Below are 15,314 nucleotides of genomic sequence, written 5' to 3'. Positions count from 1 at the left end.
AAAGAAGGGCTACGGCTCCTTCCGGTCGACGATATACCCCCCAAAAGCAACCGTTTTCAAAATCACTTCAAAAAAGAAAAAGAGGGGAAAAAAAAAAAAACAAAGTTGGATGGCGGTCTCGATGGCAAAAGAAAAAATAGGTTACGTCTAGGGGTTTTATGGCAGTTAGGGGGCGGTAGTTAGGGGAGTTAGGGGCCAAGAGAGGATCACTTTCCGACAAGACATTTGTTTTTTGTTTTGCACGATGGCGGGGAGTTTTGGTGACTGTTGCGTGCTTTTTGTGCTACGTGTGAAGATTCAAGCTTGTTGTACAGAATGGCGATACTAATACTACCCGAACAGCTCTAACTCGGCGGTCTTTTTTTTCTTCTTTTTTTCCCTATCAAACGGACCAGAAGAATTATAACATGACCTTGGGCATGCTCTTCATGGCTTGCCTCACACCCAGGTCAGCCAAGACCTCCTCGGCACCTCCCAAGATAGCATCGAATTTGTACGTCCTGTTGAACATCTCGATAACACGACCCATGCCCGTTTGGGTCAAGCCACGACCACCCCAAATCTGGACTGCCTCATCGGCGATCTCGTGGGCAGCACGGGTAGAGCTCATCTTGAGAAGACCAATCGGACCAGCGAGGTGCTTAGCTTGCTCGGAATAGGGCATGTGGCACATCTGGTAAGTGACGGTCTCTAGCCATGACTGATTGGCCTCGACGAGGGAGATCATCTTGGCAAGCTTTTGACGGATGACGGGTTGATCGATGAGACGCTTGCCGAAAACGAGACGCTGGTTGGACCATTTGAGGGTCTCCTCGACAATAGTGCGGCACATACGAACAGTTCCACTGAGATTAATAGGTCAGCGATTGGACAGCTCGAGACAGGGTATGGCAAGCTAGCTGGGAGCATTGGAGGGCAAAGACGTACCAAACCATGGTCCAGCGTTCGTGATTAAAGTTGCTGAGAATCACGTGAATGCCCTTGTTCTCCTGGCCAAGGAGGTTTTCGACGGGGACCTTGACGTTATCGAAGGTAATGTAGGCGGTGCCGGCGGCAGGAGAGTAGGAGGTCTTGATGGACTTGGTCTCGACACCCTCTCCACGCTCGATAAGGAGGACGCTCAGGCCCTTGCCGGTGTTGACTCCAGTGACGAAGTAGTCGGCGAAGACACCATTTGTGATCCATTTCTTGGTTCCGTTGACAATCTTCACGATAAAACCAGGTCAGTTTTCGGGGGAGAACTCGACGATGTAATTCGGCTTGGTTGGGCCACGCGATGCTACTTACATAGTACTTGCCATCTGGCGTCTTTTCAGCAGTAGTCCTGAGACCGGCGACATCAGAACCTAGAAAAAGAATGAAATAAGCATCAATTATCTCTGAGTGATAATCATGAAACAGAACCTACCAGCGAAAGCTTCAGTGATGGCTAAGCAGGCCTTCTTACGACCGCTAAACACCTCGTCGGCTATCTTCTTCTTCCAGGCCTCATTCCTGGCAAAATTCAAGACGGCCGTCAGACCGATCGTCATTCCCGCCATGTTGCCATCCTGGAAGCCGCGGGCATTCGCGCGTACAAGCTCCTGGCTGACGACGAGATCGTGGAAGTAGTCAAACTCCTCTCCCTTGACGGCACCGTCGAGGAGATTGACGCCGTGGAGATGCTTTCCGGGGCCCAGCCGCATATGGAGTATACCCTTGCTAGCCATCAAGTCAATCATCTCCTGCGAGATGAGGCGACCCGTGGCCTCGCATTCCTGTGCCTCCTCATACAAATGCTCATCAACAAACTTCCTCAAAGCCTGCTGCAGCCTATGATGCGACTCCTTGAAGTAAGGAGACTGGAAGGGTTTGGAGAGCCATAGCGGCTCGCCGTAAGGGACCTTGCTAAGATCGCCGATCTTTTGCGTGACGATCTTGGACTTCTCACCCGTGATGGTGCCGACGGCGAGGCGGGCGTATTTTGTGAGGACTTCCTGGCGGTGGAGGTTGTAGAACTCGCGCGTGGCGTCCTTGCCGGCGACTTGGCGAAGGACGGATTCGCCGCCGGGATGGGCGTCGAGGAAGTCGGTTAGGTCGTAGACGACGCTGTCGATTACGCACCAGAGGGAGTCATCTGTGATGTGCTTGGAGACCTCTTCGCGGGTGAAGGACTCGGTCGGAGCGGGCATGGTTTCTGAGGGTCGAGTTTGTGAGGAGAGGGAGAGGGTGGAGTACGCTTAGTGCCGGCTTTTTGCAATGACGTCGATGAGGTAGGACAAAGCAATATGAAGAGAGACGAGCGACTACAACAGGACCGCGAGAAGAGTTCGATGATAATAGATCTAGGGATGTTCTAAGAATACTTTACGGGCGCAAGAATGGAGCAAGCAATATATTTACACATAATAGACCGAAGCTTCAGCTAAACTTTGACAGAAAAGCTCCCGAGGAACCAAGCTTTATCTCCGTGGGTCCTCGGCGCATGTCCATTCTTGGTTAAGGAGACGCGAGGTGGGATTTGAAGATGTCTGGGATGCAAGAGTAATAGCTGGGCTGTGATTGGCCGAGATCCGGCCTACCCCAAAGCTCCGCGTTGCTGGGATCTTGGGACTCAGGCATGTGATCCGTTCCCCGGACGTAGACAGCAGGTCATTGCATAAACTAAACTAGATTACCTGAGCAATGGGAGCTGGTGGACTGATACTAGGGGAGAATAACGGCTTGGGATTGCTAGACATGGTGGATCAAGCCAATGAGTCAAGGCGTCAAGCAGCCGACAGACACTCGCTGGCAGTTGCCTTCTTGCAGACTGATGCCATTCCATTTTCGGTCTTCAATTGACCTGTATTGAGGAGGGGTAAATGGAGGGGCAGGGCAACAGGCAGGGATGGCGGGGAGACTCCGTCCGTGATTCTGGCGGCTGTACGAAAGAAAAAGTCAGATTGAACTTTGAGTCAACGTTGATCTTGATTGAAATCTTGCATAATCAATGTGGGGTCTTTCTGGAATCAGCAATCAAATTGGAGCTCTACAGAACGTGCCGGTGCCGGCGACCCAATCGATGCAATCGATACAAGCGGTACAAATGGCACCTCAGCCTGAACTCAACCTTCCCGGCTCCCCACTACTGCACACTACAGCAACAGTTGAGCCTGGCCGTTTCGCTGTCCAGTGCCTACAAAGCACACCGCAACATCAAATGGCAACATGCCCGCCGCTGTGCCCGCCTGGCTTCGTAACTTGCGCCCGTGTAAGTCGATAATCGTGACCTGCAGGTGAGCTTATGAGGAACAGCGGAGACGCCCTGCTTTCCTCTCAATTCTCTCTTCGCTCTATTCTATGGCAGTAGCCACCAGTCCGTTTCGCTCCCACTTCACTCCCACTAGCACTGAGACGATCATGCCCCCGTGGTCTGGTCTCGTACCCCTTTTTGTATCTCTGCGCCCATGATCCACGCGAGTCCCAGCTCGGCAACTATTGGTCGTGTGCCCATTTGGCATTATCAACACTTTCTCACCCGCCGTCTCCTCTAGAGTTGAGATGGAGATTGCCCACCCCCCACCCCCTTCCGCCTTCCGCGCTTCTGGTGGCTCCTGTGGACATGTAGGTTTGCAGGGTGGTCGGCGAGGTGATATCCGGCCTTTTTTTTTTTTTTTTTTTTTTTTTTTTTTTTTAACTACAGAGCCTTCGTTGAGTTGTTCAGGGCTCATCCTTTATGCCTTTCAGCATCAACTCATCAGCCGCCTCCCTGTCTTATAGACGGGCGGATCCGGGGACCCATTTGATAGACTTTTTCCTTTTGGCCTTAGCATGGCTGATACCCCCCTTCACCTCTGCCCCTCGACCCCTTTTTCTTTGGCATCTGGTCACTTAAACTCAATCAAGTCTCATTTTGTTCCTATTTGTTCATCTTTCCCTTTCTGAGCCGCCCGAGTGTTGCATATTTGGGGACAGTTGTGGGTGTTGTCTGCCGATTCTACGCTCTCAACGGACCTTCCGCCACCGCCGGTGCTGCGCCTTCTTCGTTTGCTTGGGAGACCTAAACACCAAAATCCCCCAGTGTCTGTGTCTGTGTCTGTGTCTGTGTCTGTGTTGCTGGACACTTCCTCGCTGCTGCATAGATTCTGGACGGACGACTAGTGTATTCCAGCCATTCGGCGAATCTCTTATCCCTTTCTTGTTAACCTTCATTGAAGCCCTGTTTCATGCTTCTTTATTGACCTCGGACGCGCCTTCTGTGGCAGATAGTCCCCGTCCTAGCCAACACCCACCGCGGCTCACATCCCTGACTTCTTCTTCTTTCTTCCTCTTCTATTCATTTCTCGACCTTTTACCAACGTTGCCCTTTCATAAATTTTTATATATTTCATTCGTCCAACCCAGTGGCTTCCGGGTTTACTGCGAGAACCAGTGTGTTTTGACCGTAAGGCATTTAATATCTCCTTATCTCTCAATTTCTATACCAACCTTTTACTCCCTACTTTTACTCTCGATTCCCGTCTCCCACCACCTTTCTCTACCCCGCCACAGCTAGAACTTAGACGTGCCAGTTTCTTTAGAGACCGAAACCAACCGCCCTGGCCATGGATGCTTACTCTCTCTCGTATAGCAGTGCCTCGCATTGCAAACAGTCGAGGATATACCAAGACCTCAAGTCTATACACCTTCTTGGTTTCTCAGACTTTGGCCAAGATAGACTTTTTCGGACATTCTCTAACATGGACAGACTAGAAAAGGTGCGCCGCATGCCTCCTATATTTTTGCGCGCGTGAAAAGTCTAGGGTCACTAACATCATGGCATGCAGCAAAAATCGCTCCATGGTCGGAATACTAGACCGCACGTGGGGATAATAGGCGCCGGCCTTGCCGGATTACGCTGCGCGGATGTCCTCCTCAAGTATGGTTTCAAAGTTACGATTCTGGAAGGAAGAAATCGGATAGGTGGACGAGTCCACCAGGCCAAACTGCAGAATGGCCGCCTCGCAGATTTGGGCCCAAACTGGATCCACGGAACGAAAAACAACCCCATCAATGACATCGCCAAGAAAACGGGCACGGAGACGGGAAATTGGGATACGCGATCGTACATGTTTGACCCCACCGGCACGCTCCTTTCGCTAGAGGAGAGCGAGCGGTATGCGAGCATGATGTGGGACATTGTCCAAGATGCCTTTACGCACTCGAATAAGAACGGTAATGAGATTGATCCAAAGGAAAGCCTCTGGGACTTTTTCTTGGTAGAAGTGGCCAAGAGAATACCAGAAACTGAGGAAAACTACCGCCACTCGCGGCAGCTTGTACTTCATGTGGCGGAGATGTGGGGTGCTTTCGTTGGGAGCCCGATCCAGACGCAAAGTCTCAAGTTCTTCTGGATGGAAGAGTGTATTGAAGGCGGTAGGTTATACTCATTCACTGACCCATCGAGGGATGGTCGTCAGAGAAAGGCATGAAGGGAGCAAAAGATAGCTAACATCTCTCTAGAAAATCTGTTTTGCGCTGGAACCTATGAGGAAATTCTCCAATCCGTCGCAAAAGCAGCGCTCGAGAAGGCGGAGATCAAACTCGAAAAGGTAGTAAGCCAGATTTCATACGGCAAGGGCTGCCAAGACAGGGTGAGAGTGCAAACGAAGGAAGAGGAGGTTTTCGAGTTCGATGATATCGTCGTAACAGCCCCACTTGGCTGGCTGAAGAGGAATCTCGCAGCCTTTGAGCCAAAACTTCCCCCGCGGATGGTGAAGGCCGTAAACTCCTTGGGCTATGGTTGTCTTGAAAAGGTATGATACTCTAGCTGGATGTTCATCTCAATTGTGCTGGCTGAAGGCTACTAACATGAGCAACTAAGACGTACATCACTTTCCCTACTGCGTTTTGGCTAGGTTCGGATGACACAGGCAGGAGCGTCCAGGGCTTTTGCCAATGGCTAGCGCCGAGATATGCACCCAACAATCCGCATAGGTGGAATCAAGAGGTGGTAGACCTAGCTTCACTGTCCCCACCATCAGCGCATCCGACCCTTCTCTTCTACACATTCGGCGATGCTTCTAGATACCTTATTGAGGAGGCAGCCAAACGAGAAAAGAAGGCCGAGAGGGATGCTTTCATCTTCGACTTCTTCAAGCCATACTACTCTCGCTTGCCTCACTATTCCGAGTCATCTGTGGATTGCCAACCCACCGGATGTTTGGCAACGAACTGGTTACAGGATGAGCTGGCCGGGAATGGCAGTTACACCAATTTTCAGGTTGGATTAGAAGATGGGGATGAAGACATTAAAACCATGAGGACAGGGCTGCCAGACGTCGGCTTGTGGCTGGCGGGTGAACATACTGCGCCCTTCGTGGGCCTGGGAACAGCCACCGGCGCCTACTGGAGTGGTGAGTCGGTTGGCCGGAGGATCGCTGAGAAGTATGGACTCGCTGGTACTAGGCCGTTTCTAGAGGCGTAAACGTGCCGCGATAGACAGCGTCCAGAAGCTCCACTTCTGTGCATGCAGGCAGCAAAGATGGGGCGGGCGAGAGGGAAACGTATTGGCTACAGAGGTAGTAGATGCAGGGTCTTGGAATTGGCGTTTTGAGAGCACCGTGGCGCTAGTGTCTGGTATTTCCATGGGGCTGAAGCCTGGAGCTTGTTCGGTAGGACGGTGCGGCTTCTCTCCGGGTGTCGGGGGTCTGCCTTTGTTGTCTAGAAAATCAGCGATAATAGAATATAGATCAGCGTGCCCTAGATTTTCTATGTTGATGCGCGTGGACACTGAGGATTACTTCCGCGGATAAGAGAAGAAGCCATTTGCGTCATCAAATGAAGCAATTTTCATTTTGGTTTTTGCTCCGTAGAGTTTAGCTGCTGGTTGCGGTCTCTCTTGGTGTAAGGCGGAAAGGTTCATCGGAGAGCCTAGCTCGCCTTCGAATGCGAATTTGATGGTTTGTACCTGTGTAAGTCAGCAAGAAGTCAACAGAATCAATGCTAACTACTTCGTAGTACCTATTCAAGTGTCGCGATTGTTGTTTCGCTGGTCAACAATGCGGCTACTGCTAGGGGAGCATGTGAAATGCGACAGACTTTGTATCCTCGACTTTGTCAAGCTCAATGGAAGGGCCAGGTGTCTTAGGCATACCCATGCTTCGAACTAGGCAGGCCAGGCCAACGAAGCCCGGTATTTTCCTGGGTTTGCAGAATGTTACAGACTTGAGAGGCGAGGTCGTGTACTTCATAGTTCATTGGAGGAGCAAAAGCGCCTCTGGCAGATGGTAGTCGAAGTGCCAGCGTACAACAAAGGACCACGGCTTTATTGTCTTGAGAAGGTTGGCCATGACTGAGAACTACTTACTTCTACTGCTTGGTTGTCCTTGATGGTTGTAGCCTGAAGCTGGGTTTTGTGAGACGGAAAGACAAAGAGACAGTTACATCAATGATGCTAGCTTTACAAAGTAGTTTGTCCAGAATCACAATGATCAATTGCTCTGGTGGTCTGGTCTGATGGAAAGTTGGGGCTGCCAAGCCAGTGATAATGACTGGCAGGCAGTCCGCCAGTTGTACACTAAATGAGGCTACGCAATGCAATGGTACATCATCAGTCTTGTGTGACGAGTGACTTGTCCATTGATGATGGGATGACTTGTTGCCCTCTGGGTCTTTAGTGACCATTGTGCCGAGCGCTAGGAGGAAATCTAGGTCACGGGTACCTCTATGGTGTACCTGTGCTTTGGCTTAACCTAGAGCGGCACGGATGACCCCAAGTGACCGCTTTAAAGTACAGTGTACACGGCAACAACGCCATTGCCCCTCCTCATTGCTATCACCTTAATGCCTGTCCTCTCAGAGCCAGCACATCCCATCCTAGTACAACATTCAACGCCACCAAGGACAAGAGCCGTTCCATCTCAGGTCTGACAGAGATGGAAGCCGTCTCGGCCCAGCTTAAGGCCTTAGTTTCCCTAGACTTCTTTCAACTTTCCTAATAATTTTTTTCCTGTTTACCTTAGCTTTGGTTTTACTGTAGGAAGAATCACCTTTTACTATCTCCATACTTACTATGCCCCCTTGAATGTGCCTCGTACCCCTCGCACCTTTCGACGCGGGCCTCGCCCTGACTGAACCAATACACCTCTTGCCGTTAGGCGTCGAGGCCGGATTCTGATTCCTGCGACTCTTACCCTTCTATCCCGATCCCTCCGAACCCATCCCGTTGCGGGAGAGCGATAGACAGACGCCATCCCTAGCCACCATGGCGACCATGTTCCAGTCGTTGCGGAGTTCCAGCATGCCCAAGCGGCTGCTGAGATACGCCCTCTCCCGCTTGGAGCTCCTCGATGCTGACGCCCTTGATATGGACAACCTGGACCTCGCGATAGGAAGAAATACCGTCTTCGAGTTCCGAGACGTTGGTATCAGGTTAAAGGTATTGTAGATTCCGCGTCTCCGACGCTCCAAGCAAACCCCGAACCCTGGGACTTATGGGTTGGATGGAACTTGTTATGACAAGGCTAACCGCCGTTGGGCCTTCCAGAAACTCGAGAAAATACTTCAACTCCCGTCTTCTTTCGAGCTTCTCAAGGCCAAGGTCCTCCTCCTCCGAATCACGATCCCCGTCGACTTTTACACGAGTCCCATAACAGTCGAGGTTGATGGCGTGGATGTCAGGATACGAGTCGCGAGCCGTGATACGATATCACATGCGAAACCCTCTCGCCTCTCGCGCACCTCCACCTCAGATGTCGTCCCTAATACGGCCGACCTGGCCCAGTCATTTCTCGAGAACCAACCGGAGGCTGAGAAGAAGAGGCTGGAGGAGGCCATCGCGGCCGAGACGCAGGATCTTGGCGCTTCTGTTACGATTAGCGATGATGGTAGTGAGGAGGAGGCAGCATTCGGGACTGGCCAGCCCTTGTCGCTACCGGCATTCTTGGCGGACTTTTTGCAAGGAATTGTAGACCGGACCCAGATAAGGATACGGGGTGTCACGTTCCAGCTTGATATTGAAGTTCCGCTGGAGGCGACAACTTCGCCGGGTTCCGATACCGTGACTTTTCAAATTGCGCTCGAGGGAATCAACGTCGAGGGCGTCACCGCTCCCGATCTCGATGAAAACGGAGTGCCCCTGATTGTTCACAGGGAAGGAAAACGACATGTTTCCTTGTCTAATATTCGGGCGTACCTCGTGTCAGAGGCGAACGTCTTCTCCGCTTTTGCGCGGTCCCCATCCGTCGCATCCCCTGCGATTCCACGGTCCCCTGTTACTTCCAACCACAGCAGCTTTCGTCAGGGGAGCCTGAGTAGAGAATCGAGTTCCTTGTCGGCGAACGATCAGTATGTGGATGATTACCTGGCAAGTTCGATGACTTTCGGCCAAGATGAGCCTCCCCTCCGGGATAGCGAGGTTGCGTTGAACATACCTTACGACTTTAGCAATTCAGATGAAGAAAGTGACGGGCCAGAGGAGGAGGCGGTGGAGGAGGAAGAAGACAGTCCCCCTACTCCTAGGGCCTCTGTTCACCCCGATTTCCTACCCCAACAGCCTACTATCACCGTGTCGCAGTCTACAAACATAGCAGAAGTGGCACAACCCTGGGCAAGCGTGCATCGCGGAGTAGATTCCACCCCGGCTCTCGGCAACATTGGGCTCCCTGACTCGACCTTTTCGGAACGACCTCGGACGCCAGAGATTTCCACCCCGAGTCCAGGAAGCGATGCACACCTGGATCCGGAGGGCGAGGAGGACCTTAGCAAATCTCACATATTCTCCCACGAGGAGGCGGAAAGCATGTACGCCAGTGCTTTTTCGGAGCTTCCGTCTCAACCGTCGAGGTCGATGCCGGGTTCTTGGGACACTTATTCCAGCCCATCTAATTCGCCACCACAAGACACCAAGAACGTGGTCCAGCCGTCCGACCAGCCGGGTGATGAGGTGGAAGACAAATTTGAGGATCCTGAGAGTCCGTCGGTACGACCTTCACATCCAAGTGAGGCGGTGACTGAAGTGGAACCTGAGGAAACGGGAGATAATGGAACTCTAAGTGAGAGTGTCTACGATCCTCCCAAGGATCTTCTGGTTGATGCCACTGAGGATAAAAGCGACGATGAAGGTGATATTCGGGGTCAAGATGAGGACCTGGAGAGCTCTCGGATACGACAAAGTCTATATTCATCTCATCATACCGATAACTCACCCCTCGAAGAAGTTCCGCAACCAGAAGAGGATGCCTCTGTCGATCGACCTCCCACTCCCCCTCAGGACCAAACCCCACGCGGCCCGACTCGTCTTGTAAAAGAACTCATCACCCTCGATACCATCTCCATCTACGCGCCTCTCCACCACAAGCATATCCACGTCCATCCCACACCAGACCCTTCCGATAGCGAACCTAGCCCTAGTTTGAAGAAGTCTACCTCTCCTCATCTACCGGGGGCATTCTCGGTTTACTCCCAGACCCATGACTCTTTTATCAGCTCCCGCGGACCTCCACCCCAACCCCAACCCCAAGCCCAGCCTCACCAGTCGACACTGGAACCAGATGATAGCCTCGAAATCGTGCTCTCCCCCATCGACATCCGCTTCGATGCGTCCATTGGATTCCTCTTGGCAACCGTTATATCTAAACTACTCGAGGTTTTCAATACACCTACCCAGGAGCCGGCAACACCAACTCCAGCAGCGGCCCAACCCAATACCGAAGGCGCCCCGGCCATGCCAGCGCTCAAAGTAATGTTTGAGAAGATATCGGTGCATTTCTTACATCATCTTATGGGAGTTGCAGATACGTCTGAAAGGCATCTTAATCCCGCAGCCTTTGAGTTTGATCAGGTTACTCTTCTGCGTTGCGACCTCGAAGAACTCTCGGTATCTGTCAAGAATGCCGCGACAGTTTCCACCACCCTTATAAATCTGGGTAAATTCAGGTTTGGGTATGCTGATAGCGACATACTGTCGTTTGACCGCGCGCTCAAGCTCGGCGCATCCGTCCGCGACGTCTTCCCTCCCTCGGGTGCGGACGTCTCCGTGAAGCTCACTCGAGCTGGCAAGGTCACTAAGACGGAAGTGACCACTCTAGCCCTGGTCGTCAATCTCGACTTGCAGAGGCTGGATGAGACCTTTAGTTGGTTTGGAGGACTGAGTAGCTTCCTTAATATGGGATCTAGCATGTCCTCGGTTGCCCCTGCTTCTGTACAAACGGTGGCACCTGTGACACCGAGCGCTAGAGGCGTCCGGTTTGAAACACCCATCAACCCCAATGACCGCTCCGCAGCGTCGGATAACAAGATGGATATGCGGATTGCCGGGTTCTACTTACGGATCGTTGGAAAAGAGTGCGAGATGAGCCTTGAAACGAGTGCTGTGAAAATGGTCAAACGAAATGAGGGACTAGGTGTTGCCGTAAGTGCAATCAGTCTATCAGGGCCATACCTGAGCAACTTGGACGCTTCACCGCCGATCCGGGTTGAAGTCGAGGGTACACGGCTCGAATATCTGGCGTACCCACAAGACAGCGATCTAGAGCGTCTTCTCAAGCTCATTACCCCCTCCAAAGTCCAGCCAGACCTCGGAGATAACGAGATTATGGTCGATACTCTTCTGCGACAAAGGAGGAAAGGGCCGGTTCTCCGCATGACGCTCGATTCCGTTCGGACTCGAGTCCATAATGTCCCATTACTCGCGTGCCTACCTGGCCTTGGCGAGGAAATTGCCCGGCTCAGCACTGTAGCGAAGTACTTGCCGGAAGATGATCGGCCTGGACTCCTGACTCTGGGGCGGATAAAGAACCTTGCATTCTCTGCAGATCTCGAGGGGAACATCGGTATGGTAAAGGCTTCGCTAAGGGAATTCGAGCTCGCGCACATCACCCTCCCTTCGTTGGTCGCCTTGGGTCTCGAGTCGCTTGTTGTGACTCGCAATGAGACGGAGGAGCTTGTTACGTCACCTAAGTCATCCGCTACTGCGGATGAGCTCGTTTTAATTGCTCGGATGATTGGGGATGAAATTGAGCCAATCTTCAAGCTTAGGTTGCAGGGACTGGCTTTTGAGTACAGAGTCCCCACTCTCATGGATCTCCTGGGGCTTGGAAAGGATGCCACACCTCAAGACTTCGAGGCCGAGCTAGCCGCCTCAGTTGCCAACTTGGGAGAACATGCTCACGCTGCTCTTCTCAGGCAGCAGACGCAATCACCCGCACTATCCAAATCCCAGGCCAAACAACCTGCGGCTAAGCCATTGGCAGTCAGGATTGTCTTCCGAGACTGCTTACTTGGTCTTAACCCCTTGGGTCTTCAATCTAAGTTGACGCTGGCGCTTACGGATTCCCGTCTCCAGATGGTGCTACCCAAGGATGAAAATGTCAGCGCCGAGTTTGAGCTCAGAAAGGCGGCAATATTGCTCATAGATGACATCACGGCTCTGCATGATGCCAGGCCTCCTTCCCGACCTCGCGTCACAAACGTACCGTCGCAACAAGTCAGTGAACTATGTGCGCAAGGGTTTGTCGAGATATGCTTCATCTCCTCGGCAAAGGCCTCAGTGGCCATTACTACTCTCGAGGATGGAGAGAAGCAAGTTGATGTCTCGTTCCGTGACGACCTGCTGGTGCTCGAAACGTGCGCCGACTCAACCCAGACCTTGATTGCGCTAGCGAATGGCTTGAAGCCGCCGACGCCGCCGAGTAAGGAAATCAAGTACAGGACAAACGTTATGCCTGTGGAAGACCTGCTCTCATCAATCTCTGCCGAGGCTTTTGGAAACCCTGAAGGCGAGTATGACTTTGATAACGACTTTGCCATTGCCCAGGAACTGGCGGGAGATGCCGGGGACGACGAAGCTAGCGACGTGAGTCAGTTAGAGTTCCACGATGACTACTACGGCGAGGTCGACGTGGGTGAGAAGCTACTCGATGCTACGGCATCTTCGTTGGGGTCGTTGCCGGCCTCTCAAGGAACGAATGTCAGCGACCTGCACAATTTCAATAGTAAGGCCAGCACGGACAGTGACTTGGAGGATACACACCTTGTTGTGCATGACGATTGGTTCGCTAGTGATGCCTCAGAGAAGGGCACGGCGAAGGTGTGGAATTCGGCCAGGAACACCTACGACCGGGCCCCGCCTGAGCTTGTCAAACGTAGCCCTCTAAAGGTTTCCGTGCTAGACGTCCACATCATTTGGAACCTCTTCGACGGGTACGACTGGGTGCATACACGCGATGTCATCGCAAAGGCGGTCCACGAGGTGGAGGCGAAGGCTAATGAGCGGCGTGCTCGAAATGACGGGCTGAATGTGTACGACGAGGATCTTGAGGATGAAGAAGCCGTCATTGGCGATTTCTTGTTCAATTCCATCTACATCGGTATCCCGGCGAATCGCGACGCACGAGATTTGGCTCGGGCTATTAACCACGATCTCAACGACAACGCGACCGAGACGGAATCCATTGCAACCACGGCATTTACGACTAGTACCGCACGGGCTGGTGGAGCGCAGAGATCCGGTCCGAGGTTGAAGCTCAATCGCAGCAAGAGACACAAGATTACTTTTGAACTCCAGGGTGTGGACGTGGATCTCATTGCGTTCCCTCCGGGCTCGGGAGAGACGGAAAGCTCTATCGACGTGCGCGTCAAGAACCTCGACATCTTTGACCATGTACCTACATCTACTTGGAAGAAGTTTGCAACCTACGACCAGGATGCCGGGGAGAGAGAAATGGGATCGAGCATGGTTCACATTGAGATGCTCAACGTCCGTCCCTTGCCCGATTTGGCAGCTTCCGAGATTGTCATGAGAGTTACGGTTCTGCCGCTTCGGCTTCACGTTGATCAGGATGCTCTAGACTTTATCACGAGATTCTTTGAATTCAAAGATGACGATGCGGTCGTTTCGCAATCGCCCACCGATATGCCGTTCCTTCAAAGGGCCGAGGTCAACGACATCCCTGTCAAGCTCGACTTTAAGCCGAAGAGGGTGGATTATGCCGGACTGAGATCGGGACGCACGACCGAGTTCATGAATTTTGTTATCCTCGATGAGGCTCGCATGGTCCTTCGTCACACCATTATCTATGGAGTGTCGGGCTTTGAGAGGCTAGGCAGGACATTGAATGACATCTGGATGCCCGACGTAAAGAAAAACCAGCTTCCGGGCGTGCTCGCTGGCCTTGCTCCCGTCCGCTCCCTTGTTAACGTCGGGAGTGGATTCCGCAATTTGGTCGAGATACCTTTGAAGGAGTACAAGAAGGACGGCAGGATTGTGCGAAGCATTTCAAAGGGCGCGACTGCATTCGTCCGCACGACGGGCACGGAAATCATCAAACTCGGCGCCAAAGTCGCAGTCGGAACGCAGTACGCGCTCCAAGGCGCCGAGGGCCTGCTGGTACAAAGACCCGAGCCGGAACCCTGGGAGCTAGACGAGACCGACTCGGAGGAGCCGCGGCAGATCAGTCTGTACGCGGACCAGCCGATCAACGTCATCCAGGGCCTACGTGGTGGATACGCGAGCCTCTCTCGAGATCTCAACCTCGCGCGGGATGCCATTATTGCGGTTCCCGCCGCGGTGATGGAAAGCCAGAATGCCCAGGGGGCTGCGAAGGCCGTCTTGAAGAAGGCGCCGACTATCATTTTTAGGCCTGCGATTGGGGCGACGAAGGCGCTGGGGCAGACGTTGCTTGGGGCGACGAATTCTCTTGATCCTCACAACAAGAGAAGAGTGGAAGAGGTATGTTTTCCTTTTGTCTCCGCCATTTTCCGATATTGCAGACCTTGTCCTAACGATTCGTTCCTCTTTAGAAATACAAGAAGCGATGAGCCAGTGACCGGCTACCTACCACGTGGAGGTCTTGCAACCACGAGACTCTCCGTCCAAACATTCTGTGATTTTCCTTTTTTTTTTTTTTTTTTTTTTTTTTTTTTTGTTCTGCATTCTTAGGTATCAGTCTGGTCAAGTTTGATTTTCCCGTGCCATTTCTTACATGGCACTTCGGCACATGGCACTTGGAGCATCGTAGGGAACATGCATCATAGATTGCGAAAGCGCGGCGCCGGCCCACTCTTTACACGTTGGACTTCTTTCCCTTTTCTTTTTTATCATTATTCCGGTCTCCTTTTCGTTTTTCTCCGCTACACTCTCTCGGCGTTTCCTTCTGGATGTGTCTCCTGTCGCACGCGGCATTCCGTCGCTGTTCACGATTAGAATGCCTGTTTTGGAATGGAAACGGACATGACATTTGCTTTTTAGTTATCCAAGAATGCATCAGCCACGGGTTCGGTCGAAACCCTTGAATCTTAAGTTCTGTTTTAGAGTTGAGGCTTGAATTTGGCTCAAATTGGACCTTTTATACCCCTACTGAATGGAAGGATGG

General features: G+C 52.3%; 3 protein-coding genes across 3 annotated transcripts; 2 read left to right on the top strand and 1 right to left on the bottom strand.

The window, feature by feature from the left end:
• Positions 1-400: 400 nt before the first annotated feature.
• On the bottom strand, positions 401-2,171 carry SAPIO_CDS8620 (Nitrate reductase (NADH); the record flags this gene model as incomplete). Its single annotated transcript, XM_016790221.1, has 4 exons — positions 401-845; positions 928-1,205; positions 1,288-1,346; positions 1,409-2,171. The coding sequence occupies 4 exons, from the start codon at positions 2,169-2,171 to the stop codon at positions 401-403; spliced, it is 1,545 nt and encodes a 514-aa protein (XP_016640484.1).
• A 2,529-nt stretch (positions 2,172-4,700) lies between these two features.
• On the top strand, positions 4,701-6,427 carry SAPIO_CDS8619 (Flavin containing amine oxidoreductase; the record flags this gene model as incomplete). The annotated part of the gene is made up of 4 exons (XM_016790220.1): positions 4,701-4,718; positions 4,788-5,376; positions 5,464-5,756; positions 5,825-6,427. 4 exons carry the CDS (start codon positions 4,701-4,703, stop codon positions 6,425-6,427), a joined length of 1,503 nt encoding a protein of 500 aa, XP_016640483.1.
• A 1,779-nt stretch (positions 6,428-8,206) lies between these two features.
• SAPIO_CDS8618 (Autophagy-related protein 2) lies at positions 8,207-14,760 on the top strand (the record flags this gene model as incomplete). Its single annotated transcript, XM_016790219.1, has 3 exons — positions 8,207-8,380; positions 8,489-14,671; positions 14,743-14,760. The coding sequence occupies 3 exons, from the start codon at positions 8,207-8,209 to the stop codon at positions 14,758-14,760; spliced, it is 6,375 nt and encodes a 2,124-aa protein (XP_016640482.1).
• Between the last annotated feature and the right edge of the window lie 554 nt (positions 14,761-15,314).

Source organism: Scedosporium apiospermum (genome assembly GCF_000732125.1).
Source record: "Scedosporium apiospermum strain IHEM 14462 chromosome Unknown SEQ_SAPIO_0121, whole genome shotgun sequence".
In the NCBI taxonomy this organism is placed as follows: domain Eukaryota; kingdom Fungi; phylum Ascomycota; class Sordariomycetes; order Microascales; family Microascaceae; genus Scedosporium; species Scedosporium apiospermum.
The sequence above is the reverse complement of the archived record's forward strand: the minus strand, read 5'-3'. Positions and strand labels throughout refer to the sequence as shown.